This window comes from Lucilia sericata, unplaced genomic scaffold (genome assembly GCF_015586225.1).
Source record: "Lucilia sericata isolate MDLA Ls3-8-SP2 unplaced genomic scaffold, ASM1558622v1 Contig000030F_arrow, whole genome shotgun sequence".
Classification (NCBI taxonomy): Eukaryota; Metazoa; Arthropoda; class Insecta; order Diptera; family Calliphoridae; genus Lucilia; species Lucilia sericata.
Genome location: NW_023994068.1, coordinates 112,775 through 137,702, shown reverse-complemented (window position 1 = coordinate 137,702; position 24,928 = coordinate 112,775). Strand labels below are relative to the sequence as shown.

General features: G+C 30.4%; 1 protein-coding gene across 1 annotated transcript in view; it reads left to right on the top strand.

Moving 5' to 3' along the window:
- The window catches only part of LOC119611175 (CCR4-NOT transcription complex subunit 4-like), a gene marked incomplete at its 3' end in the record, with an annotated part of 112,225 nt that overhangs the window by 8,239 nt on the left and 79,058 nt on the right, over positions 1-24,928 (top strand). The window contains exon 2 of the mRNA XM_037966674.1: positions 7,813-7,848. Coding sequence (XP_037822602.1) covers positions 7,813-7,848 — 36 coding nt within the window. The remainder of the gene's footprint in view (positions 1-7,812; positions 7,849-24,928) is intronic.

The following is a 24,928-nucleotide window of genomic DNA, read 5'->3' as shown; positions in this document are numbered from 1 at the left end:
TTTATTATTTATACTTTAAATACTTCATTCAGTATGTGTGACTTTTATATTTCAAATTGGATAACAATTTTCAAGATATTATTTCCATCAAGATTATATCAAGAAATAACTCAAAATGTTTATCATCAAATGTTCGCCTTCTAGAACTTAAGAAATAAGGCAGCTAATTTCCTGTCAGTTTAAGGTGGTATTAGACGACATGTATTTTACATATGTACTGTCACTTTTTATCCATATGTAATTCCGAACGTACGTCAAAATTGTTATTTTACATACAATTCATAATTTTTGCTATCACACCTGCCTGTGTTTTTCCGTATGTCATAACCTATAAATGTAATCAAAGCTGTATTTTTAATATGTAAAAATTGTTAAAATTATAAATTAGTTTATTAAAAATTAAAAAATACTTACATTTTCGTGTTCTTTATTCATTTTCTTTAATTTATTTCTTTCAAAAAATGTTATTTCAAAACAAAACATCTGTTTGGTTAATGTTTGTCACACGAAAATAGAGCACGCTCTAATCGAAAAAATAACATACATATGTACAGCTGTGGTCAGCTAATTGGAAACGCTCTGTTTATATTACTGCTTGATGTGATTTCTATAAAATTATGGAAATATTACGTTAGATTTTCAGTTCCAAACACTTGTATTTTATGAATTGATGTTGTTAAAATAAAATGGAATGCATTTTGTTGTGGAACATTTCTTATTTCCTTTTCCATTTTGAATTTAGTGAAAATCTCTCAAAGATAAATCTAAGAAAATGCGACACCTAATTGGAAACGGCCATTTTTTATTAACATTAGGGTGAATCCATATCAAAACGGACAGAAAACAGCAATTTTCGGATTTACCATCTCCGATTTTAATGAAATTTCCCACACATATTATGGTTTGAAAGTGTTCTTTAAATCAATGACTTTTTGATCGGAATCCCATTCCAGACCAAAAATATCGCGCTTTGAAAATTTAAAAATATGTTAAAATTGTCTAAAAGTATATACATATAATTGCCCATAACTTTGAAATTCCTTTAAGTACAGGATAATTTTTTATTTCGTTATAAAGCCAAAGATATTGTCTTTAAAATCGTGCAAATAAAATATTTTACTTCCAAAAGGTTAAGGGTCAATTTTTATAGTGTATTGTTCGATGCCAAATATATCAGACAGCCCCATATTAAAAATTATAATAGGACATGGTATGAGGATACCTATACTCTATTCTATATTTTAGTGAAATTTTTTCGATGGAGACTCGTGTAGTTCAGGAGTTATTAACCAAAACGTAATTTAAAGCAAGTTTTTTTATACAAAATCGTATGAAAAATTGAACAAACAGAAAAAAATACAAAGTGGAATCAATTTATATGGAAAATGCTATGTATCTTTTAAACGGCAGGACCAATTTAAATAAAATGTACAAGAAAATTATTAAGAACGATTTAACCTTACTGAAAATTTACCTTGTTACCGTCCTGTTAAAATACAAAGTGAGGTATGTGGTGTTAAATGAGAGTACTTCGACTATAAAAAAATATTGAAGCTTCACAAATCTGCAAATAAGGACCGATTTGGCTGAAGTTGAATTTTTCTTATAGTACACAATACGGGTATTATAAAACTTAATGGTAGTACTAAGTTATAAGTAAAATTGAAAAATTATTTTAGTTTAATTGTTTAACTTTTGTCCACTACTTTATTTAAATTATATCTCTTAAACCCTTAAATTTAATTAGTATTGCAATATGGATCTAGCTTTACTGCATTGTATAGATTACGAAAAGTTTATGATCAGTTAAATTTGATCTCATTTATAGATGATAGAAGCTTTAAAATAATTTTTGAAGTCGAAGAGTTAACTTCTTAAACGCTGTTTTCCACCTTTTATTTTAATATTGTGATGACAAAGGATACCTCCAGTAAGGCCTGATCGTCCTTCATAATTTTCTTGCACATTTCATTTAAATCGGACCAGTGGTTTATGAGATACCATGTAATTTACCATATAAATTGAAATTGATTCTAATGTGTATTTTTTCTGTTTGTTTAATTTTTCATACAATTTTGTATAAAAAACTGGTTTTAAATTACGTTTTGGTTAATAACTCCTGAACTACACGAGTCTCCATCGAAAAGTTTTCACTTTTTTCTGACCTATTTGACATTGAACTATACACTATGAAAATTGACCTTTAACCTTTTGGAAGTGAAATATTCTGTTTACACGATTTTAAAGACAATATCTTTGGCTTTAATATGAAATCAAAAATTATGTTGGACTTTAAGTAGTTTCAGAGTTATGGGCAATTATGTGTATGTACTTTTAGGAAATTTTAACATATTTTTCAATTTTCAAATCGCGATATTTTTACATTGGAATGAGATTCCATTCAAAAAGTCAATGATATGTGGAACATATTATATATTTTATATGTGTGGTAAGTTTCATTAAAATCAGAGATGGTAAATCCGACTGCTGTCCGCTTTCACATGGATTCTCCCATTATTTTAAGTCAAATATAATTTTGATAAAAACTGTAATTGTATTTTGGTAAATATTATTTTTAATTTAATGTATAAGAAATTTTACGTCATTATTTTTAGAACTAAAAATGGGAATAGGCCAAAGATATACTTCTGCCCAGGGTAGATCCATTTTTGAACTTCATGAAGCCTGTAAATCGTAAAAGGATATGGGAGAACAGCTCAATTGTTCCAAAAAAATATTTTTGATCTTTTATAGCATATTAAGAAATATGACACTGATACTAACGCTCCACGTCGAAAAATTTCCAGAAAAACAACAGCCCACCTCAAACCGGATGATAAGACGAATCTCTAAACCTGACACAAAGAAATCATCCACGGGCATCCAGCGGTAAATTTCAGAAAAATTGGATATAATGTTATCTAAGCCAACTATTTCGCGATGTTTGGTGAAATCGAGGCATCTTGGGAAAGAATCGCGCAAGAAACCTTTTCCAACTAAAATTTAAAGAATTTGCAATATCTCTTGTAAATGAAACATCGCGTTGAATTTACCTGATCTTATCAGAATTAGACGGTTAATCAGTGGAATTATTTACCTTGGAGTTTTGAAACAGAGATTAATCGCATTAAACCTCAATATACAAGGTGCAATAAATGGTAAAAGGTGTGGTAGAAGTTCGAATGAGATATGGCTAATTCTTTGAACTTTAGTTAATAAAGATTTATTTCGTGATTCTCTTCCATGATGCCCCGATTCCACCAAACATTCTTAGGCTTATCCAATATCCAATTTTTATATCCAATTTTTCTAAAATTTACCGCTAGATGCCCGTGGATGATTTCTTTGGGTCAGCTTTAGAGATTCGTCTTATCATCCGGTTTGAGGTGTGCTGATGTTTTTCTGGAAAATTTTCGACATGGAGCGTTAGTATCAGTGTCATATTTCTTAATATGCTATAAACGATTAAAAATATTTTTTTTGGAAGAATTGAGCTGTTCTCCCATATCCTTTTACGATTTACAAGCTTTATGAAGTTCAAAAATGGATCTACCCTGGGCAGGAGTATATTTTTGGACTATTCCCATTATTAGTCTTAAAAATAATGACGTAAAATTTCTTATACATTAAATTAAAAATAATATTTACCAAAATAAAATTACAGTTTTAATCAAAATTAGATTTGACTTAAAAAAATTTTTGTAAAAAATGACAGTTTCCAATTAGATGTCGCAATTTCTTAGATTTATCTTTGGGCCATTTTCACCAAATTCAAAATTGAAAAGGAAATAAGAAATGTTCCACAACGAAATTCATTCCATGTTAATATAACAACATCAATGTATAAAATACAAGTGTTTGGAACTGAAAATATAACGTAATATATCCATAATTTTATAAAAATCACATCAAGCAGTAATATTAAGAGAGCGTTTCCAACCACAGCTGTATTTCCACGTGTATTTTACACATGCAATGTTTCATATGTATCAGACGATTTACAGATGGAAATTTTGACAGTACATATGTAAAATACATGTCGTCTAATAGCACCTTTAAAATTATGTTTAATTTAACTCGCTTAAAATTATGAAAATTAAAAAAAAAAAAAATCGTAACAAAATAAAATTTTATTTTGGTTTTAATTTGGTTACGAAAAAAATCGTTACTTTTGTTAACAAAAGTGCCTTTACGAATTATTTTTTGTAAAATAAAACAAAGTTTCTTAATATATACGAAAAAAGATATTACGACAGGTTTTCGTACTTTCATAATATTAGAAAAGTGGTTGATGCAATTTTCTTATACACATATTACGAGAAAAGTAGTTACGAAATTTTTTTCGTAAAGTTAGGCATGGATTATTTTCAGTGTTAATCACAAAAATAAGTATACAGATTTTATTTAAAAAGGTATATTATTAAAAAACAAAAAAGTAACACAATTTATTAAAAACAATTGTAATAAATATTATTTAATTTATTTAAGTTCTCATTTAAGGTGATGTTAAATAGGTTCAAAATTTACGTCACAAAGTAAGTATGCAGATCATTCCAATGTATATTTGGTTTAATAAAAATAATAAAAAATAAAAAATTTTTAGGCAATAACTTTAAAAAATCCACTTTTTGTTCCAAAAACTTGAAATTTTTGGTAATTGACCCGAATATTACTTATAGGAGGTTTTTTTCTTATTCAAAGGCAGTTTGCTATTAAAAACGCCTGAGTTTTGGATCTCTTTTTTGTTCATTATGATGCATTATAAGAAGATATTTTAACTTTTAAAGTAATTATAACTTAACAATAAATGCAATCCATTTCGGACCATTGCCATTTTTAACAAGTTATAGCGTTCATTATCGATATTTAATTACGATTTCCTGAAATTCATTTCTTAAAATGCGAAATTAAAAATATTTTTTCAAGTATCTATTAATTAAAACAAGTTTTTTTTATTACAATCATCCATTACACACTTCTCAATACTACCAATAATCGTCAAATGGTGACCATGTCAATAACTTACTCTACATATCGGTTCAGAAAAGGGTTATTGTCCAAAAAAATACATTTTTTATATTAAATCAAGCTCAATTAGCAGTATGAACGATTTGAACAATTTTGAACACGGATACGTATTAATTTGCTGCTAGAAAAAACATGTTAAAATTAAAGATAATATACACAATTAACCCAATTTTCTATAATATGACAATTCGAAGTAAAATTTCGGATTGGAAGAACGTACTGCGTTCAAAATGGCCAAAATCCCAGCATATTGAATTGATTTCAAAATAATAACTCTTTTCAAAAATTAAAATTTTCACTTCTAATGCATCATTCAGAAGATCTTATGAATACCTGATCCTGATTAAGAAACCTTGTAAGCTAAATATAAAACGATTGGTCGGTCAGTGGTTAATTATGCTGCTCCAGTGTCCAGTCCAATGGATTTATGGACGCATCCAGTTGAGGTAGCCCAATTTTTAGGCCTGGACATTGATGTAGAACCCCCAACTTGATTATTGCATAGTTTTAGCTGTTACAACAACAACTACCAGATCCAAATCCCGGGTCTTAAACAATTTTCGTAAAAATGAGAAAAACTGTTCTACTAATTATCTCCGGAGCCAATCGACCCAAATTTTAAGATTTCGGAACAGAAGTTGGATTTTTTTCCAAGGTTTTGTGTGAAAATATTTCATTATCCAGCAAAAAATAATTGATATCATACTTTACAAACGACATCTTAATCACATCTAAAAATGCGATTGCATACTTTTCGCTTTTATAAACCAAACATATCCTTACAAATGAAAACACAGTTAAAAATGAGGAAAGAGATGTAGAAAAGTCACTACAAACATCATATTCGAAGTACTTCAAATTTTGAAGAAAAATCTATGAAATTTACTTAAGCGTTCCTTGAAAGAATGTGGTTTATTTTTGACATACAAATATCGGGTTTTTACAGCTTCTAAAGATAAGATTAGATGTAGTTCAAAGTTGTCAAAAATGACCAACATCCCTCCAATGACACGCTAATGTAAAATTCATAGGTTTTTCATCTGAATTTGATGCACTTCGAGTTACTAGTTGTGATGAAAATTCTACATCTTTTTCCACACTTTTTTTGCTTCGATTATAATTATTTGTGATGAAAATTCTACATCTTTTCCACACTTTTTTTGCTTTGATTATAATTATTTTTTGATTATAATTATTTTTTGATTATAATTATTTTTATATATAAAATAATTATAATCAAGCAAGAATAAATTTCATGAATTTTGTTAATATCATTAAACCAAATACATATTGAAATAATCTGTGTACTTACTTTTGTGACGTAAATTTTGCTCCTATTTAATTTCACCTTAAATAAGAACTCAAATAACCAAAATCAGAAAAAAAGTAGTGAATAATAATTATCATAATTGTTTTTAATAAATAATAGTGTTACTTTTTTGTTTTTTGAGAAATTAATATCCCTTTTTAAATAAAACCAATTGTCAGTATTTCTGTATACTTATATTTGTGATTAACTATAGGTACAAATACAAATAACTAAATAATTTAAAACTTTTTTTATATTTATACCCTACACCACTTTAGTGGGGAGGGTATATTGGATTTGTGCTGATGTTTGTAACATACAAAAATATTCGTCCTAGACTTAAAGTATACCAATCGGCTTAGAATCGTTTTCTGAGTCGATTAAGCTATGCCCGTCCGTCCGTCCGTCTGGCTGGCTGTCCATGTAAACCTTGTGCGCAAGGTATAGGTCGCAATTTTCAAGATAATTGGATGAAATTTGGCACGCACGTTTGATTTGGCCCAAGGACGAAGCCTATTGAAAATGGTTAAAATCGGTCCTAGCCCCCATAGAACAGAACCCCCCGAAAAGGGCTTCTGAGCTCATAATTATGCTAAATATACAGATATATCGATAAAATACGGCACAACTAATTTTTATTGAAGTCTTGATGACCCTGCCAAATTTCATAAAGATCGAGCCCCATTTGACTCTAGCTCCCATACAAAGTCCCCTTCAGAAAATTACTTGAATGTCCCAAATTAACTTATAAACACAAATATCGCGATGAAATTCAGCACAATAAAATATTATGTAAATATAAATATATTGAAAAAATTTTACCGGGCTTGGTCCATATTTGCCCCTAGCCCCCATATAAAGCCTCTTTCAGAAAATTAGTTTTTCATCCATAAATTGCTTAAATGTTTTGGAACAAGGGAATATTGAAGATAAATGCTTTATTATGAAAAATAAATCACATTTAATATTCATAACTGGTGTAGGGTATCATATGGTCGGCCACGCCCGACTATACTTTCTTACTTGTTTAAAGATAAAGATAATCAGTAGCACCTACATGGGTTCTGAAATATTTACCAGAAAAAAAAACGTAAATATCCTTAAAGCGACACGGCCACACATCAAATTTGTTTGACTCAAACGGTAAGTTTTTTGATTGTGTTAGTGAAAAAATTCACATGTATATATGCGATGTGAGTTTTTTTACTAACACAATCAAAAAACTTACCGTTTGAGTCAAACAATTTGATGTGTCGCCAAGGCGCTTAAAGGATAATTAAGTGAAAAAATTCACATGTACAGTTAATCACAAAAATAAGTATACAGAAATACTAACGATTGGTTGTATTTAAAAAAACATATTATTTTTTCAAAAAACAAGAAAGTAACACATTTATTTACTAAAAACAATTATGATAATTATTATTCACTACTTTTTTTCTTCATATTTTGGTTCTTTGAGTTCTCATTTTAAGCTAAAGTTAAAAAGGTGCAAAATTTACGTCACAAAAGTAAGTATACAGATCATTTCAGTATATATTTGGTTTAATGATATTAACAAAATTTATGAAAATTTTACTTGTATTAATATAATTACTTTTTAATAAAATATTTTTTACACAATAACTTGGAAAAAATCTACTTTTAGTTCCAAAATCTTGAAATTTGGGCTGATTGACTCCAGAAATAATTAGTAGAACAATTTTTCTGATTTCTACGAAATTTTTTTACACTTTAGACCCCGGATTTTGGATATGTTGGCCATTGAACCTTCCAAATGATGCATTAGAAATAGAATTTTTAACTCTTGAAAAGAGTTGTTGTTTTGAAATCAATGTGATATGCTTGGATTTGGCCATTTTGAACACAGTACGTTCCTATAATCCGAAATTTAATTCCGATTTCTTAATACTTACTACATAAACTTGAAAAATTGGATAATTCTATATATTTCCTTTAATTTAATCAGGTTTTTCAAATCCTCCGATTTCCAAAGTATACAATAATGCTACCAATCATATCCTGATATACTCGAGGCAATAACCATGTTTTATGTATCGGACATTTAATTTGTTCTAGCAAAAAATTAAGATGTATCCGTGTTCAAAATTGTTCAATTCGTATTCATACCACTAATTGTGCCTGATTTAATATAAAAATCTTACTATTTTGGACAATAACCAATTTCAGAACCGATATGTAGTGTAAGTTATTGACATGGTCACCATTTGACGATTATTGGTAGTATTTAGAAGTGTGTAATGGATGATTGGAACCAAAAAACTTGTTTTAATTAATGGATACTAGTACAAATATTATTAATATCGCATTTTAAGATATAAATTTTAGGAAATAGCCGTTAAGTACCGAATATGAACGCTATACTATGTTAAAAACGGCAATGTTCCGCAATGGATTGTAATTATTGTAAAGAAACAATTAATTTAAAGAGTGTAGTTCACAATATTTAGGAATTTTATTCGATAAAAGTCTTACACTACCACCTAGTTTGGGTCCCTGCTCATGGGAACTACTATGAAAATGAACAGGCAGACGAGAAAGCTGGAAAGGGATCTCCTCTGTATATCTCCAATGCCGATTCAGTAGCAACTACGTTTTATCAAAAGTAGTATCCTTTTCTTCAAAAGGCTAGAAATAAATGGAATAATCTAGATACACGTAGAGGGGTCAAATTAATGTGCCATTCTTTCAATGAAAAACGCACTAGTCGACTTATAACCTGAAATATGCGGGATGTATCGAGATTTATTTTTTGTTTGATTTTGTAATATTTATTTCAAGATTTAACCACACGTAGTCTTGAATCTCAAAAATACTACCATGAAGGTAGTATTTTGAAAATATTTTATGATAAGTGTGGGAAAAAAGCATTATCATTCTGTATATTAATATCTTCAGTAATTTAATATTTTTGTTAAAGAAGGATGGTTTCCAACCATTCCGATCGGAATGTATAACAGACCTGATAGATATGTTCGGTTTGTTATAACTCTGTTCTAAAACTCGTATTAAATTTTAGAGCACAGAACTTTCTTAAAATAACTTTTGTTTTAATAACAACATAAAATACCATTTTTAATATTTAATGAAGTGGAAAAACAACATATCTAAAGATGTGCTAAGTGATCGGACAAAAATTCAAATGAAAAATATACATTTCTCGAGATATACAAAAAAAAAAATTAACAAAGTAATTTTGGAAAACAATCATAACTATATTAGGCTTCACGCAATATTTTTGAAATTGTGATATCATACCAACATTTTTTGATAGACCGAAAACTGCTGAATATATTTCAAATCCGACTTAAGTATACTATTCTACAGGAAAATTTAAGATATATAAACTTAATTTGACAGAATTTAGATGCACTATAAATGCATAAGAGCAAAAGGAAAAAAATGCAATTAAAAAAAAAAATTCAAAACCTGATTTTATCATTCGTAAATATAATATTCAATGCCCTTAAAAAAATAGTGTTAAAATTTTTAATTTATTGTAATCCGTTTAGGAGTTATGATGGTTATAATGTTAGCTTGTGGTTTAATAATTTCCCATCAAACGATGGTGTTTTTCATCATCATCTCCGAATTTAATAAAACTCCACCCAATTAATGTTCCATATATGACTTGTATAATGACAAATTTTGGGTCTTGTAACTTTCGTGGTTTTCGAAATATAGCGTTGTAAAGTTTAAAATCTGAGAATTTAAAGTCTCATCACATCTAAAGGGTTAATGATAAAATTTTTGTTTTTGCACCATTTGTCTCAGCAAAAAGCATACTTTGATTATGCACAAAGAAAAACAATGTTTGAAATATTTTTTGAAAAAAGTGCATCTTCGGATAACACTAAATGCACTTTTGAAGCGTTATAAAAGTGTGAAATTAAGCTCATTCTTATTGATTTTTCCTATAAAATCAATTATTAGAGCATGATTTCCTACAAATTCTGTAGTTTCTGCTCTGTAAAAAATGTTGCTCAAAATCAGTGGTTTCCGCCTCAGATACGCAGAGGAAGGAGTTGGAATTTTGAAAAAATTATTACAGCATAGTGATCACAGATACAAAAGCCTTCTGAAAAGTTGTGATATAACAAAAACGGGAAATATTTTGTTTTTTGAAACAAATATATATATATATTTTACATAATCATACTTTAAAGAATATGGAAAAGCTACACCAATTGTTTTTAGCCGATTTCTCGTTTTTGGCTATATATGTATATCAACGGAAAATGATATGGTAATCAACACTGATGGTGGTGGAGGGTATAAAAAGCGACATTATCTTTATTGGAGTTAAAAATAGGTATTAAGATTTGAAAATGTCATTGCAATCAGTGTTGCCACAACAAAATTTTTTTCTAACCAAAATTCGAATAAAAAATAACCAAATTAAGAAAAAAGTAAACAAAATAATTTTTATTTGTTTCATGTTTACATTTGGATATTAAAATAACAAATTAATTTTCTGAAGTGGAACTAGTAACTATGTTAAATTTCGTCGCTAAACTGGTATTATGAAGACAGTTATGAGCGTTAATGTAATTTTCTGTACGGGATCTTATATGAGACGTATGGTCAATTATGGACCAATTCTCATAAAATCTGACAGAGATATTTTAGTTCCTTTAAAACTTGATTATGTTGAATTTTGTTGCTATATTGCAGTACATTATGAGCTTTAAAGTCATTTTCTGAGGAGACTTTTTATGAAGGATAGAGTCAATTATGTACCGATCCTCATAAACTTTGACAAATACATTTCCAATAAAACTTTTTTATATTGAATGTCATCGCTATACATGCTTTTTTAAGCAATATAGTAATTTTCTGAATAGGGCATAATATGGGGGCTAGGTGAAATTGTTGACCGATATTTCGAATTTTCAATACCAAAATATTTTGGCAAAATATTTCAGTTTTACATTCATAACTTCAGCAATATTTGTAAACGTAATCTATCCACATTATCCGACAAATTGACCAAAATTTTGAATTTAAGGCGGTAAAATAAAAACAAATATACAACATCATCTAAAAAATGTAAATAAAAAACTAAAAGTCACTGCACACTGCAGTATAATTTTACTGCATTACACATTTCAGTAATCAGTAAATTTTTACTGGTTACTGAAAAAAATTTCAGTATTCAGTATATCTTTACTGGTTACTGAAAAATTTTCAGTATTCAGTAAATTTTTATTGATTACTGAAAAAAATTACAGTATTCAATAAAATTTTACTGAATACTGAAAAAAATTCAGTAAACAGTAAAAAATACTGGTAATGCAAATCTTACTGAATACTGAAATTTTTTTCAGTAATCAGTAAAATTTTCAACCAAAATGCATTATTATTAAACAAATATTATATTTAACTAAAATTTTCATACAACTATTATCATATTGATCTCTTTTACTCTCTTTTCTATTAATAATCTAATATTATAAAATATAATAAATGCATCCAACAACTTTTTATTGGCCGACAAAATAATATAACATTTAGGCTATTATATAAATTTGTACATAGCTAAGTTCTTGTCTTCTGAAAAGATTTACAATCCCAAAAAGTAAAATTTATCGCACTATAGCTACTTGTGATATTCAAAAATATGTTGAAAATAGAATTTTCAGTAAATTATTAGAGTGTACGGAATACTGTAAACACATTTTCAGTAATCAGTAAAATACTGCATTTTTTTTTGCAGTAACCAGTAAATTTATTGCAATTTTTTGCAGTAATCAGTAAAATTTACTGAATACTGAAAATATTTTCAGTAACCAGTAAAAACTTACTGAATACTGAATTTTTTTTCAGTAATCAGTAAAACTTTACTGAATACTGAAAATTTTTTCAGTAAACAGTAAAAACTTATTTTTACAGCGATTTTACTGGTACTGCAAAGTGCCCATCTATGTCTAACAGATAATTATATCATTGTCAATAAATCGTTTAAAAACCAAAAATAAAAAAGTATTATTTTTCATTTAAAAAACGTTCGTGTTCACCGAACTTTGAAAACTGAACAAAGTTCGGGTTCGGTACCGAACGAAATTTTGAGTTTGGTCGGACTCTACTAATCATCAATCATCATTCTAGCGTAGTTTTATAGAAATGTTAGTTTTTACCACAAAATGTCGTTTCTATTGTTTTTCCACCGCTGTATGTGCGTACACATCTTATAACAAGCACATGAAATTTGAGGTTAATTTCTATATGCGACCCTATACGGGTCGCTTTAGAAATGATGTAAAGTTAAAGTCAATTTCGAAGTGCTGCCCTATATATTTTATTTATGGATCGATCCTTTATTTTCGGCATAAGAGTAATTATAACCTAAACCCTTTTATGGAGGGCAGTTTATCTCCAATAATTTGGTAAATTTTTTCGGATTTAAGGTAAAATTCCACACAAATATTTTTTTTTTTATTATAAGGAAGAAATCACTGTTCTAAATATAATCATAATTATGTTCTTCAGAACATTCAAAACCACCTATATAATACATACAGCTGTTAAGTTACTGACAAAAACTTTTAGTGTGAGAATAAAAGTCGTTCTTTTTATTTAATATAAACTAAAGTTTTATTGTTCTTTATTCAATTCTGTTTACACACACACTAACTTGTTCAATCATGAACTACTATGTTTACTGAAAAACTAATGACGCCGTTAAAATATACGTTTGATTTGAACTTGTGTCAATGTATTAGTGAGATGTCAAATGCTAAAGTTTAATGTCGTTGCCAGATCATAAGCATGTGGGTGTGCACACTTCACCACCCCCCTTCCAGCTTGGTGGTACGCTGCATATGGAAGTTGGTCCGAAAACCTGACTTTGCGCGGTTTGTACTGCATTTTCTCCACCTCCGATAACTCCATAGGGACGTAAGCTGGCTTCAATCTGTCCACAGAAACAGTCTTCGACCTGGTTCCGATGAGTATAGTATAGGTTTTCGGATGACGCTCCAGTACTGCGTAGGGACCATCATATGGTGCTTTCAGCAGAGTTCGCACTGTGTCGTCTCTCAGAAAAACATGAGTGCAAAATCTTATGTCCTTCGGAACGTATACCGACTTCTTCCCGTGCTGAGTTGTTGACGTGGGTCGTAGGTTTTCAAAATGTTGTTGAAGTTTTCTTTTACCGCAGTCCTTAGACCCAGCATCACTATAGGAAGTACCTCAGTCCAATTGGTATCAGCATCGTGACATTTTAAAGCTGCTTTTAAAACTCGTTGCCAGCGTTCTATGAGGCCGTTTGCCTGGGGATGATATGGAGTTGTTCTGATATGTTTTATGCCCAACATCTTTGAAAGTTGGTTAAAAAGGTTGCTTTCGAATTGCCGGCCCTGGTCTATCGTTATGAATTTAGGCACTCCGAAACGACTAATCCATCCATTAAAGAGCGCTTTCGCCACAGGTTCTGCCGTGATGTCAGTAATTGGAATGTCCTCGATCCATCGGGAATATCTGTCCACGCAAGTTAGACAGTAGTTACAGTTGTTCGACATCGGAAGTGGGCCGACCAAATCAATGTTAATATGTTCAAACCTTTTGTCGGGAACAGCAAATGTTTCCAGATCGCTTTTCGTGTGACGTGTTATCTTCCATCGCTGGCATTGTTGACAATTTTTTACAAATGTTCTTATCCCAGCATTCATTTTGTTCCAAACAAAATTTTTAGCGATTAACATTGTTGATGCTCTTATCCCGGGATGTGATAGTCCGTGCAATGATTCGAAGATAAGCGGTCGTAATGAACTTGGAACATATGGACGTGCTTGACCTGTTGATGTGTCGCATATTATTTCGCCGTCGCAATCTGGAACCGTAACCTTCTGCAGGGTAAGTGATGTCGAACTCGTTTGCATGAGATTCTGTAATTCGGTACATTTCGCATGCTCTTCAAAAAGCACTTTGTAATCGATCGTCGCTGGTATTCGCAATGTCTCTACCCGCGAGAGGACATCTGCCACAATGTTCCGCGAGCCACTTATGTGTTGTATGTTGACGCAAAATTGGCTTATGAAATTCAGTTGTCTCGTTTGTCGTGGGGATAAGCGTTCGCACCTCTGCTCAAAAGCATGTAATAATGGCTTATGCTCCGTGAACACCGTAAATTGGGCGCCTTCCAAATAGAATCGAAAGTATCTAATAGCTGAGTATATAGCCATGAGTTCGCGGTCGTACGTACTATAGCGTTGTTCCGTTATAGTAAACTTTTTTGAGAAAAAACCCAAAGGCTGCCAGTGACCATTTACCCGTTGCTGCAGTGCTGCACGGGATGCATCTGTCATCTGCCTTGTCGGATGCATCTGTCATTAATGCAATGTCAGCACCCTGCGGGGAAATGCCAATAATGTTGCGTTCGCCAGTTCGGCTTTAATCTTCTCGAAAGCTTTCTCGGTTTCGGCGGACCATTTTAGTTTTATTCTGTCGCGTTTTTTGCATGGGCCCATCATTTTCTGCAGGGGTACTTCTATTTCGGCTGCATGCGGCAGGAATCGTCTGTAAAAAATTATGGCGCCTTTTTGCAATCTATTACCGAAAATACTGTTTTACCATCGAGTTCGCTTGCAAAATCCTGTATATGTCGAACTGGATAATTGTCGTGTATTGTTCTGGCGTTCAAAAGTCTGAAGTCGCCACAAGGCCGCCATGACCCGTTGGGTTTCCTAGCCAAGTGTAAGGGACTAGCCCATTGGCTTTTCGATCGTACGCAAATACCGCGGTCCAACATATAATCAAACTCCTTCTTCGCAATCTCCAATTTTTCGTGGGATAATCTGTGATATCGGAGGTCCCCTTGTCTGAATATAATGTTTGACTTCTGACGGTTTCTGGGACAAAGCATGAGAGTCGTCCGTGAGGTCGATGTATTGTGCCATTAATTCATGGAAGATGCCGCTTATTTTACGTATCGTTACGACAGATGAATCGTTGTCGGTTATTTGGCACACTTGGCGTACCTGTGTCGTTGCATCCACAAGGGACTTACCTTTCATGTCAACCAATATGTTAAAATTCGGCAAAAAATCTGCACCGATTATGGGATGGGACACGTCGGCCACCGTAAAAAGCCATTTAAACTGACGTCGCAATCCGATGTCCAATGAAAGAAGTTTCTTGCCATATGTGTTGATCTCCGTATTATTTGCTGCAAGTAATTTAATCAAAGATGGTTGTATTTGAACGTTCCTTGGTTTGGGAATTACAGATAATTCCGCCCCAGTGTCCCTCTTCGTTCGCCGTCGAAAACGGAGGGCTTACAAGTTTTCCGAACGGCGTGGTCGGAAGCTGCAAGGTGATCGCCCTTTCCATAAATGTTCGATGGTACCAACAAATTTCGTTCGATGGTGAACGAGACGTGCGTGAGCGTGATGAGCTACCGCGTCGAGGTGATCGTTGTCGTTGATGATTCATATGGTAGCCACGGTTGTCCTTTTCTAAGCGATCAAACTTCTTCGTCGATGCTGATAACTTTCGGTTGGTCTTGTACCTCCATGATACAATCGGCGTCAAGTTTATTGCCGGACAATTCCCTGATTTCACGTAGCAAGACAGAAGGTTTTTTCCCTTCCATAGGCAATTTGTCGAATAATCGTTTAAAACGGCTGTCGTCGGACTCACAAAACTCGTCAATAAGTCTTGCTTTGAGTATTTCGTACTTTACAGTAGCCGGAGGTGACACTATTATATCAGATGCACATTTCAATATCGATGAATCAATTTCTGACACCAGCGTATAATATTTCGTGTCGTCTGTTGTAATCCCAGCTCGCACGAACTGTGCTTCCACTTGCAGAAACCATAGTTTCGGGTCGGGTTTCCAAAATGGTTTCACTGCCAATTGGGATACTTGTGAGGCTGCTGTGTTGTCGTTTGTATTTACTGTGGCGCTTTCGTTAGTGTTCTGCATCGTAACAGTCGGTGGTCACCACTTTAGTGTGAGAATAAAAGTCGTTCTTTTTATTTAATATAAACTAAAGTTTTATTGTTCTTTATTCAATTCTGTTTACACACACACTTACTTGTTCAATCACTGAAAAACTAATGACGCCGTTAAAATATACGTTTGATTTGAACTTGTGTCAATGCATTAGTGAGATGTCAAATGCTAAAGTTTAATGTCGTTGCCAGATCATAAACAAGTAGGTGTGCACACTACAAACTCAAAGAATTTACATTGAATGCATATTGTATATATAAATATCTTCATTTGTAGCAACTTTTAAGTGATATTATCAATATATAAAATCTAAAAAAATCGCTAGATTTCCCGCTAATAGCTAAATCATATTTTTTCCCGCAAAATGAGACTAAAAATCACTAGATTTGACGAGAAAATGGCTAATTTGGCAAATAGGATACAAAGCATAAAGGCTGTTTGTACGTAAAAGTTCGAACTAATCACACTGATACTCGTAGATTTCGAGATGTTTCTGTTATCATTAAGATGTTTTTGCCTAATTATATCAAACACTACACAACTCTCAACGAGCGAGGCGAGTAATATTCCTTTTCTAAATTAAGCAAGTTGTGTGTGATTATAACTCAATTGTTCGAACCTACACATCCTGCACATGCTTGTTTAATATTTTCACAATAGTGTATTTATTTTGATACTATGCAGTACTATGAATTTAAGAACAAGTATATATTAGAGCCCTGCATGAGTGACTTAAATAATATTTTAAAACATTTAATTTTTTGAAAGTACTGTTTTTGACTCACTCATTGTTTTTTGAATGAATATAATAATTTATTCAAAACAAAAATGTATATGACAAAAAATTCAAATAAAGTAAAATACATGAATGTAAAGAGTATTGTATGATATGAGTATTGAGAGTGTTTTTGTGTTTCAAATCGAGTGCAAAACAGCGAGTGAATCGAATTATAGAAGGATTTATTATGTGTTTTAATTAGAATGCAATTCTTTGAACGAATTACCGTTCTTATGAATTTCTATAGCGAGATTACAAATAAAATGCATTATTGTTATGTATATATGTATATTTTATTAATTTAACTCATGTAATAATTATATTTGAATGTTATTTAGAGATGTAAACAAAACTACTGTAAAGTGAAAAAATATGAAATATAAGGATTCTTATAATTATATATTAGCACTGAGAGCACCTTCTTCTTGTGGAACAGCGTATTTTTTGTGATTCATGTGTAAGAAAATAATTTGATTTACAGCAATATCATTTGAGGCAATGGAGCATCTTTTTTCAGAAATTACGTTGCGGGCACAAGAGAAAACCCGTTCTGAAGGTGCGCTACTTGCTGGTATTGCTAAGATTCGGCAGCTTAATTTGTGTAAAAAGGGGAACTCGTTCTTATGCGAATCCCACCACTTAAGTGTGTCGAAATCATCAAAAAATTACACTTCTGTGTTTTCGTATCGTCTCAACTCTGAGGCCACTAAATCCTCGTTGGTTTGAAAATCAGATGATCGAATAAAATCTGAAAACAGCTCTAAATTTTCCGGTGAGATTGAGGCTACTGACAGTTGTTGTGGTTCTGTTATAGGCTCACAATTCTGTACTATGCTTTGTATCAACTCGATACATTTTAATTTTATAAGATTTCGATCTTCTTCAGAAAAACTTAGCAATTTGTTTGCAGGGGGGAACAGGAATAGAGCAACTCGATGCCAGATGGACAAATTAGAAAAAACTACAGTATCCAAGTAGTGCCTAAGCTTGCTTTTCAAAGCCTGGGCAATACTTATATCCTCGTTGTTTTCAGCGCATTTCTTTTGAAGGCTGTTTACATAAATGTAGACCAAATGAATTGTTGGATATTTCTCTCCCTCTAGTATCTTCGAGGCTTCTTCAAAGGGTCGAATTATATCCAACACAGCAGTTATATTTCTTAAATCAATATTCTGTATACGATGGATTTCATGCCTTTCTTGTAATATGAAAACAACTTCGTCCCAGCTGCTTTTTAATGACGACAACAGATAATAGAAAGTATTCCATCTTGATGGACAAAAGCTTTTTAAGGACTTTCTTATATTTGAATTTATCCCAGACTTTTTAAAGTACCCCACTATATTGGTGGCTACATCGCAAATATATTTTACTTCTGGGACTGCATCTATGGATTTCTGAATAACATTATTCAGTAGATGGTTAATACAATATATATGGGCAGTGCTGCGGAAAGCAGCAATCATATTTGATCCTCTGTCCGTCACGACGTTAACATTTTCAGTGAATACACAATCAAATTCGCTAAGTATGTTACAAACTTTGCAGTATATGTTATCACCTAAAGGATTTCAGAATAATTAATAAGAAATCAGTGGCCATTAAAATTTTATAATGGTATATACAACTTACTAGTACATTTTTCGCCATTCATGCTGCGTATTCCCAACAAAACGTTATTCAATTGTGTATCTTTTATATAATGCATTGTTATTGCCAAAAATGATTTGTGTAAATGGTGGTTAGAGCGAACCCAATGTCCTTTACTTTAGTGATGTCGGATTTTATCTCAGAAAATGCTACATCGTAAAGCTTACAAACATTTCTTCCTACTGTTGTTGAGTGTGGAAGTAATGATTTTACATCGACGTGCTTACCATATTTTGAGCCGATGGACAAAACGAAGCTAACAAGTTCATGAAGACCGGAATCTTCCACCAATGTAAAAGGTCTGCAGTTTTCAATAATCCATTTGGTAAATATATACAATGCTTTCCTTTTTGTGTCACTATCCACTAAAACGTTGTATACGTTATCCCGATCTTTTGTGGCGATGTAGCATTTATGTCTTACCAAGTTTGTAGTAGATTTACTGTTATGTTTATACACGCTAAAGCAAAATCAACACGCGACTACATTTAACAATTCTTCACCTGAGTCGTTTATAATCATTTTCCGTACATTACTACGTCCCGTTTTATTGCTTAATTTATATTCTTGGTTAATTGTTTTTGTTTTTATTATATCATGGCTTAACAAGCTAGTTCCACTGGAAACGGATACTGGGCTATCAACGGCGTCGCTAGAATTCTGTTCCAATTTACAATAAAATATAATATAAATTAAAAAATTATCATACGGTTTAGTATTTATTAATTAGATATACCTCATTGTTTTCATTTTTAAATTAATTTGCGATATCATGTTTTTTTTATTATTTTTCTTTTTAAATTATTTTTCTTTTGGCATTTAAAACTCGATTCACTCGATTCAAAATATTTATTTTGTATTTTTTTAATATACGTAAGTTGTTAACTTACTCGATTTGAATGTAGACGTACACTTACACAAAAATACTCGCAATGATTGAGTAAAACAAAAATTTGAATTATTAAAATCTTTGTAAATAATATTCAAAATACAAAATGAGTTGAGTGCAATCAGTGGATTACTCATTGTGGGTGACAAATAGAGTCACTCATGCAGGGCTCTAGTATATATTGCAACTTTGTTGGAAGATTCTAACAAGTAAACCGCTAACGGTGCTTAAATATTGTTTGCCACCAAAATTTATGCTTGTTTCGTTTGACATTATAAATCACTTTTTGATTTGTCTACGACACAAGAACTACGTGCATATAACATTTAAAACCCCATCTACTTCTACGAGGTAATATTTTGGTTTAAATAAAAAGAGATCTTCATCTCTAATAAACTTGAAATATACTTTTGTTTTATTTTTATATAAAATATTGGGAATCTTGTTGGAGCTGAACATATATAATAGAATATATCGTTTCTATGATGGTATTAATCCCAAATTCAAAACCCTTTATTGCGTTATGATTTGTCATGAATTTTCGATGCTTATTGGACTTTTTGTATATAATTTTACTTATTTTAGCATATTTTTAACATTTTATCAAAATACCTTGATGTTTAATTCCACTTTTACATGTTATTTTAAATATTTTGAAAATGAGACTCTCGATTCTGCTGTCAGGTTCCATATACTCAAGAAAATGCTAATAAAACCAACATAAATATTTTTAAAAGAATTGAAGGACAAACAGGCTTTAAATATTTTGTTACATACCCAAGACATTATAATAACATGTTTCTATTCTTTTTTTTTCCAACGCCTATTTCAGTTAAATTATAATAAAAATTTCCCGAGTCCAAAAAACTGAATAACAGAAGAAAGTACATATAAATAGCTTTCATTGAGATATTGATCATCAAATTCTATCATAAAGTTAGGCAGAAAATAGATTTTCCATTGAAAAATTTCTATTTTATTTTTGCCGGCACTATATATACTTTATATGGTCGGAAAATTATATTGTAGAAATTACAAACGCAATGATATCGTACAAACGAAATTATATTCGTATATCTCAGGAAGGTGAAGGGTATAAAAACTAATATCTTTAATTTTAAATTCAAAAGATTACAACATATTCTAAATGTACATATTTCATTTGCATAGTATTATTCTTTGAAGTAATGGTATCTGATATCTATGCGTTTGATTCTTTTCATCATTTGGTTTTTCGTAAGGTATTGAGCTCCTTGATTGTCACTTAATGTTACAATGTTTTGTTTTTTCGACTCCCAAGATATTGGACCCCCGCACAGTGAGACATTTGGCACTTTTAGATCGACAAAAATAAAAAATAAACGCTTTCCAATTGTTTGCTTGTTATTATATTTAACAGTAAACATTCCATATACTATAGAAAAATAACTAAAAATATTGCAAAGTTCCTTTAATCTGAAATATAGGTGCTCAAAGTTGCTCCTTTTAAAAATAAAGTAATTTTCTTGTAATATTCCTGAGGCGGCATATTAATTTTGAATGCGTATGTCTTGGTAAATATTTCAGATATTTATATAATTTCTTCAGTGTATTATAATTATTCTGCAATGATTTTTTTTATACAAAAACTAAATTTTAAAGGTTCTATTTTCTATAGAAACATATAAAAATTGGCTGCCATCTTTTGCGATCTTCAGAAATCAAAAAAATTAGAGTGTCCTATAGAATTTAATATGTTTTTTAAAATTAAGTGTAAACTCACCATGTATTAGGCCACAATTACTGCTGTTAAAAAAACAATTACTTAAGCCAATCAGGTGTTATAGCTTTATTTAAAAATAACATTTTCTGTTTATTTCAAGATGTAAATTCATTGATTATAAATTTATATTTTCTGTGTAAAAACCGGAATTTATATTTTATTTTAAATTTTATTTATTTTTTATTTATTTATTTATTTATTCAACTAATAATACAAAAGCCTTCTGGCCAAATTAAATATTACAAAGTAATTACATTGTAGCAAAAACTATGTCAAATTCATAGATATTTATATTACAAAATGAAATATATAAAAAATATGTATAAATAAATAAAGTTTCCCTCCAAAACAACATCATCTCTTTAATAATTAAATGCTTAGAGTATCAAAAAGTAAAAACATTAAAAGTCCCACTAGAGATTAAAATAAGCTAGAAGTTTATTCTTAAAAACATAAATAGTCCCCGAAACCTTCTTAGATCTAAAGGCAGGCTATTCCAGACTCTAGCAACCCTAATTAAATACGAATATGAGAAAATTTGATAACGTATAAGAGGTATGTACAGTTAATCACAAAAATAAGTATACAGAAATACTGACGATTGGTTTTATTAAAAAAAAGATATTATTTTTTCAAACAACAAAAAAGTGACACATTTATTTATTAAAAACAATTATGATAATTATTATTTACTACTTTTTTTTATTCATATTTTGGTTCTTTGAGTTCTCATTTAAGCTGAAGTTAAAAAGGTGCAAAATTTACGTCACAAAAGTTAGTATACAGATCATTTCAGTATATATTTGGTTTAATGATATTAACAAAATTTATGAAAATTTTACTTGTATTAATATAATCACTTTTTAATAAAATATTTTTTTACACAATAACTTGGAAAACATCTACTTTTAGTTCCGAAATCTTGAAATTTGGGCCGATTGGCTCCGGAATTAATTAGTAGAACAGTTTTTTCTCATTTCTACGATTTTTTTTTCACCTTAGACACCGGATTTTGGATATGGTGGTCATTGAACCCTCCAAACTTAACTCCGATTTCTTAAGACTTATAACATAACTTTAAAATTTTGATAATTATATATATTTCCTTTAATTTAAACAGGTTTTCGAAATACTCCGATTTCCAAAGCATACAATAATGCTACCAATCATATCTTGATATAGTCGATACAATAACCATGGTTTATGGATCGGACATTTTATTTGTTCTAGCAACAAATTAAGATGTATCCGTGTTCAAAATTGTTCAATTCGTATTCATACCACCAATTGAGCCTGATTTAATGTAAAAATCTTACTATTTTGGACAATAATCAATTTCAGAACCGATATGTAGTGTAAGTTATTGACATGGTCACCATTTGACGATTATTGGTAGTATTTAGGAGTGTGTAATGGATGATTGGAACCAAAAAACTTGTTTAAATTAATGGATACTAGTACAAATATTATTAATATCGCATTTTAAGATATATATTTTAGGAAATCGCCATTAAATATCGAATATGAACGCTATACTATGTTAAAAACGGCAATGTTCCGCAATGGATTGCAATTATTGTAAAAAAACAATTAATTTAAAAGTTAAAATATCGTCTTCTAATGTATCATAATGAACAAACGAGGGATATTATTGAATACCCGATCCAAAACTCCGGGGGTTTAAACAGTCAGATGTTCTTAAATAGGAAAAAATGCTCCTATAAATAATATTCAGATCAATTACCAAAAACTTCAATTTTTCGGAACAAAAAGTGAATTTTTTCCATGTTATAGTGTACAGAATATTTTATTATAAAATAATTACATTCAAACAGGTAAAATTTTCATGAATTTTGTTAATATCATTAAGCCAAATACATATTGAAATTATCTGTATATTTACTTTTGTGACGTAAATTTTGCACCTATTTAACTACACCTTAAATGAGAACTCAAGTAACCAAAATAACCCGGAAAAAAGTAGTAAATAATAATTATCATAATTGTTTTTAATAAATAAATGTGTTACTTTTTTGATTTTTGAAAAAATAATATCCTTTTTTAAATAAAACCAATTGTCAGTATTTCTGTATACTTATTTTTGAGATTAACTGTATGTCAATTTGTATACTACGTGATGAATGAAGAAAATTGAAAATACTGCACAAATCATGTGGAACTCCATATTTTAAGACTTTGAAAAAACAAAGTAAAGTGCGTTACATAATCACGAAAAGTACATCCCAGAAAGTCGATAGCAAAATTAGTAACATGATCACGTTACTTTAGACTATAGACAAATCTAAATGCACTATTAAAAATTCTTTCAAGTCTATTAAGGGTACCATTCGATGAACCAGCAATAACTTCAATGCAGTAATTAAAATTCGATATCAGAAGTACATAAGCAATACGGCTTCTTATACGCCTAGTCATATAAGAACTAAGAGAATACAATCTTCTTATTATTAAAAAAACTTTACTAGAAACATGACTAACATGCCACTCAAAAGATAAATTTTGATCCAAATAAATACCAAGGCATTTCAGATGATCAACATATTGAATAGGCGCATTCGAAATATAAATAACAGGATGTTGAATAACATGACGATTTTACTAATAGCATAAATTTTTTGTTAATGTTCTATTTAATTATTTGCGAATATTTTTACAATTTGAGAAAAATTTCTAAAAGTTACCCCCCTAATATTCATTAGGGATGTTATATAAAGCATGTTTGTAAAAATTATAGAAGAGCATGCACGAAAACTGCAATGCTGAGCATTTGAGACAAATCGGATAACACAACAACAGTCTCTAAAGCTAGGTACTCTGTTCAAAATTTCGTGCGAAATGCTGTCAAACTACATATAAAATATTTGGTTTCGCAAATATTTCAAACAGCTGATTACATTTTATTGTTTTTCCCAAAATTAGTATTTCTCGACACGAAAAAATTACAAAATCATTAAAAAATGATAAACAAAACAATAAATTTACTGCACAAGCGGTCAATAATATATTTTCATTCATTTTAAATAAAAAAACACTGAATAGTTTATATTATTAAGATTTATTTTATTTTCAGCTTTCAAAAAACATATGGTTTTTGTTTACGTATTCAAAACAAAGGTGCATACTTTATAGCAATAAAAGCGAACAACTTTCCAAAATCGCAAGATAGACTAAATTAGTTGCACATCAAATTTTTCGCATGAAAAAACCATAATTTTTCGCAACGTTGAACAGAGTACCAGGCTTCAACGTTGAAAATGTGTTTAAATAGAAAAATGGGTTTTATTAACTTTTTGCAGAAACTGTGCTACAAATATTTAAATTTTGCATTTTCTTATAAATAAATAAAGAAATAATCTGTATAAATTGTCTTTCTAAAAATATAAAAAAATTCATCGATAGCAAAAGTTTTGAAATATATGTGACCAAAAATTTAATTTTTATTCAATATATACTACTTGTAAAAAATGGGCGTGGCAGCAGTCTTATCGTGCTGATTATTATGTGGAGCGTTT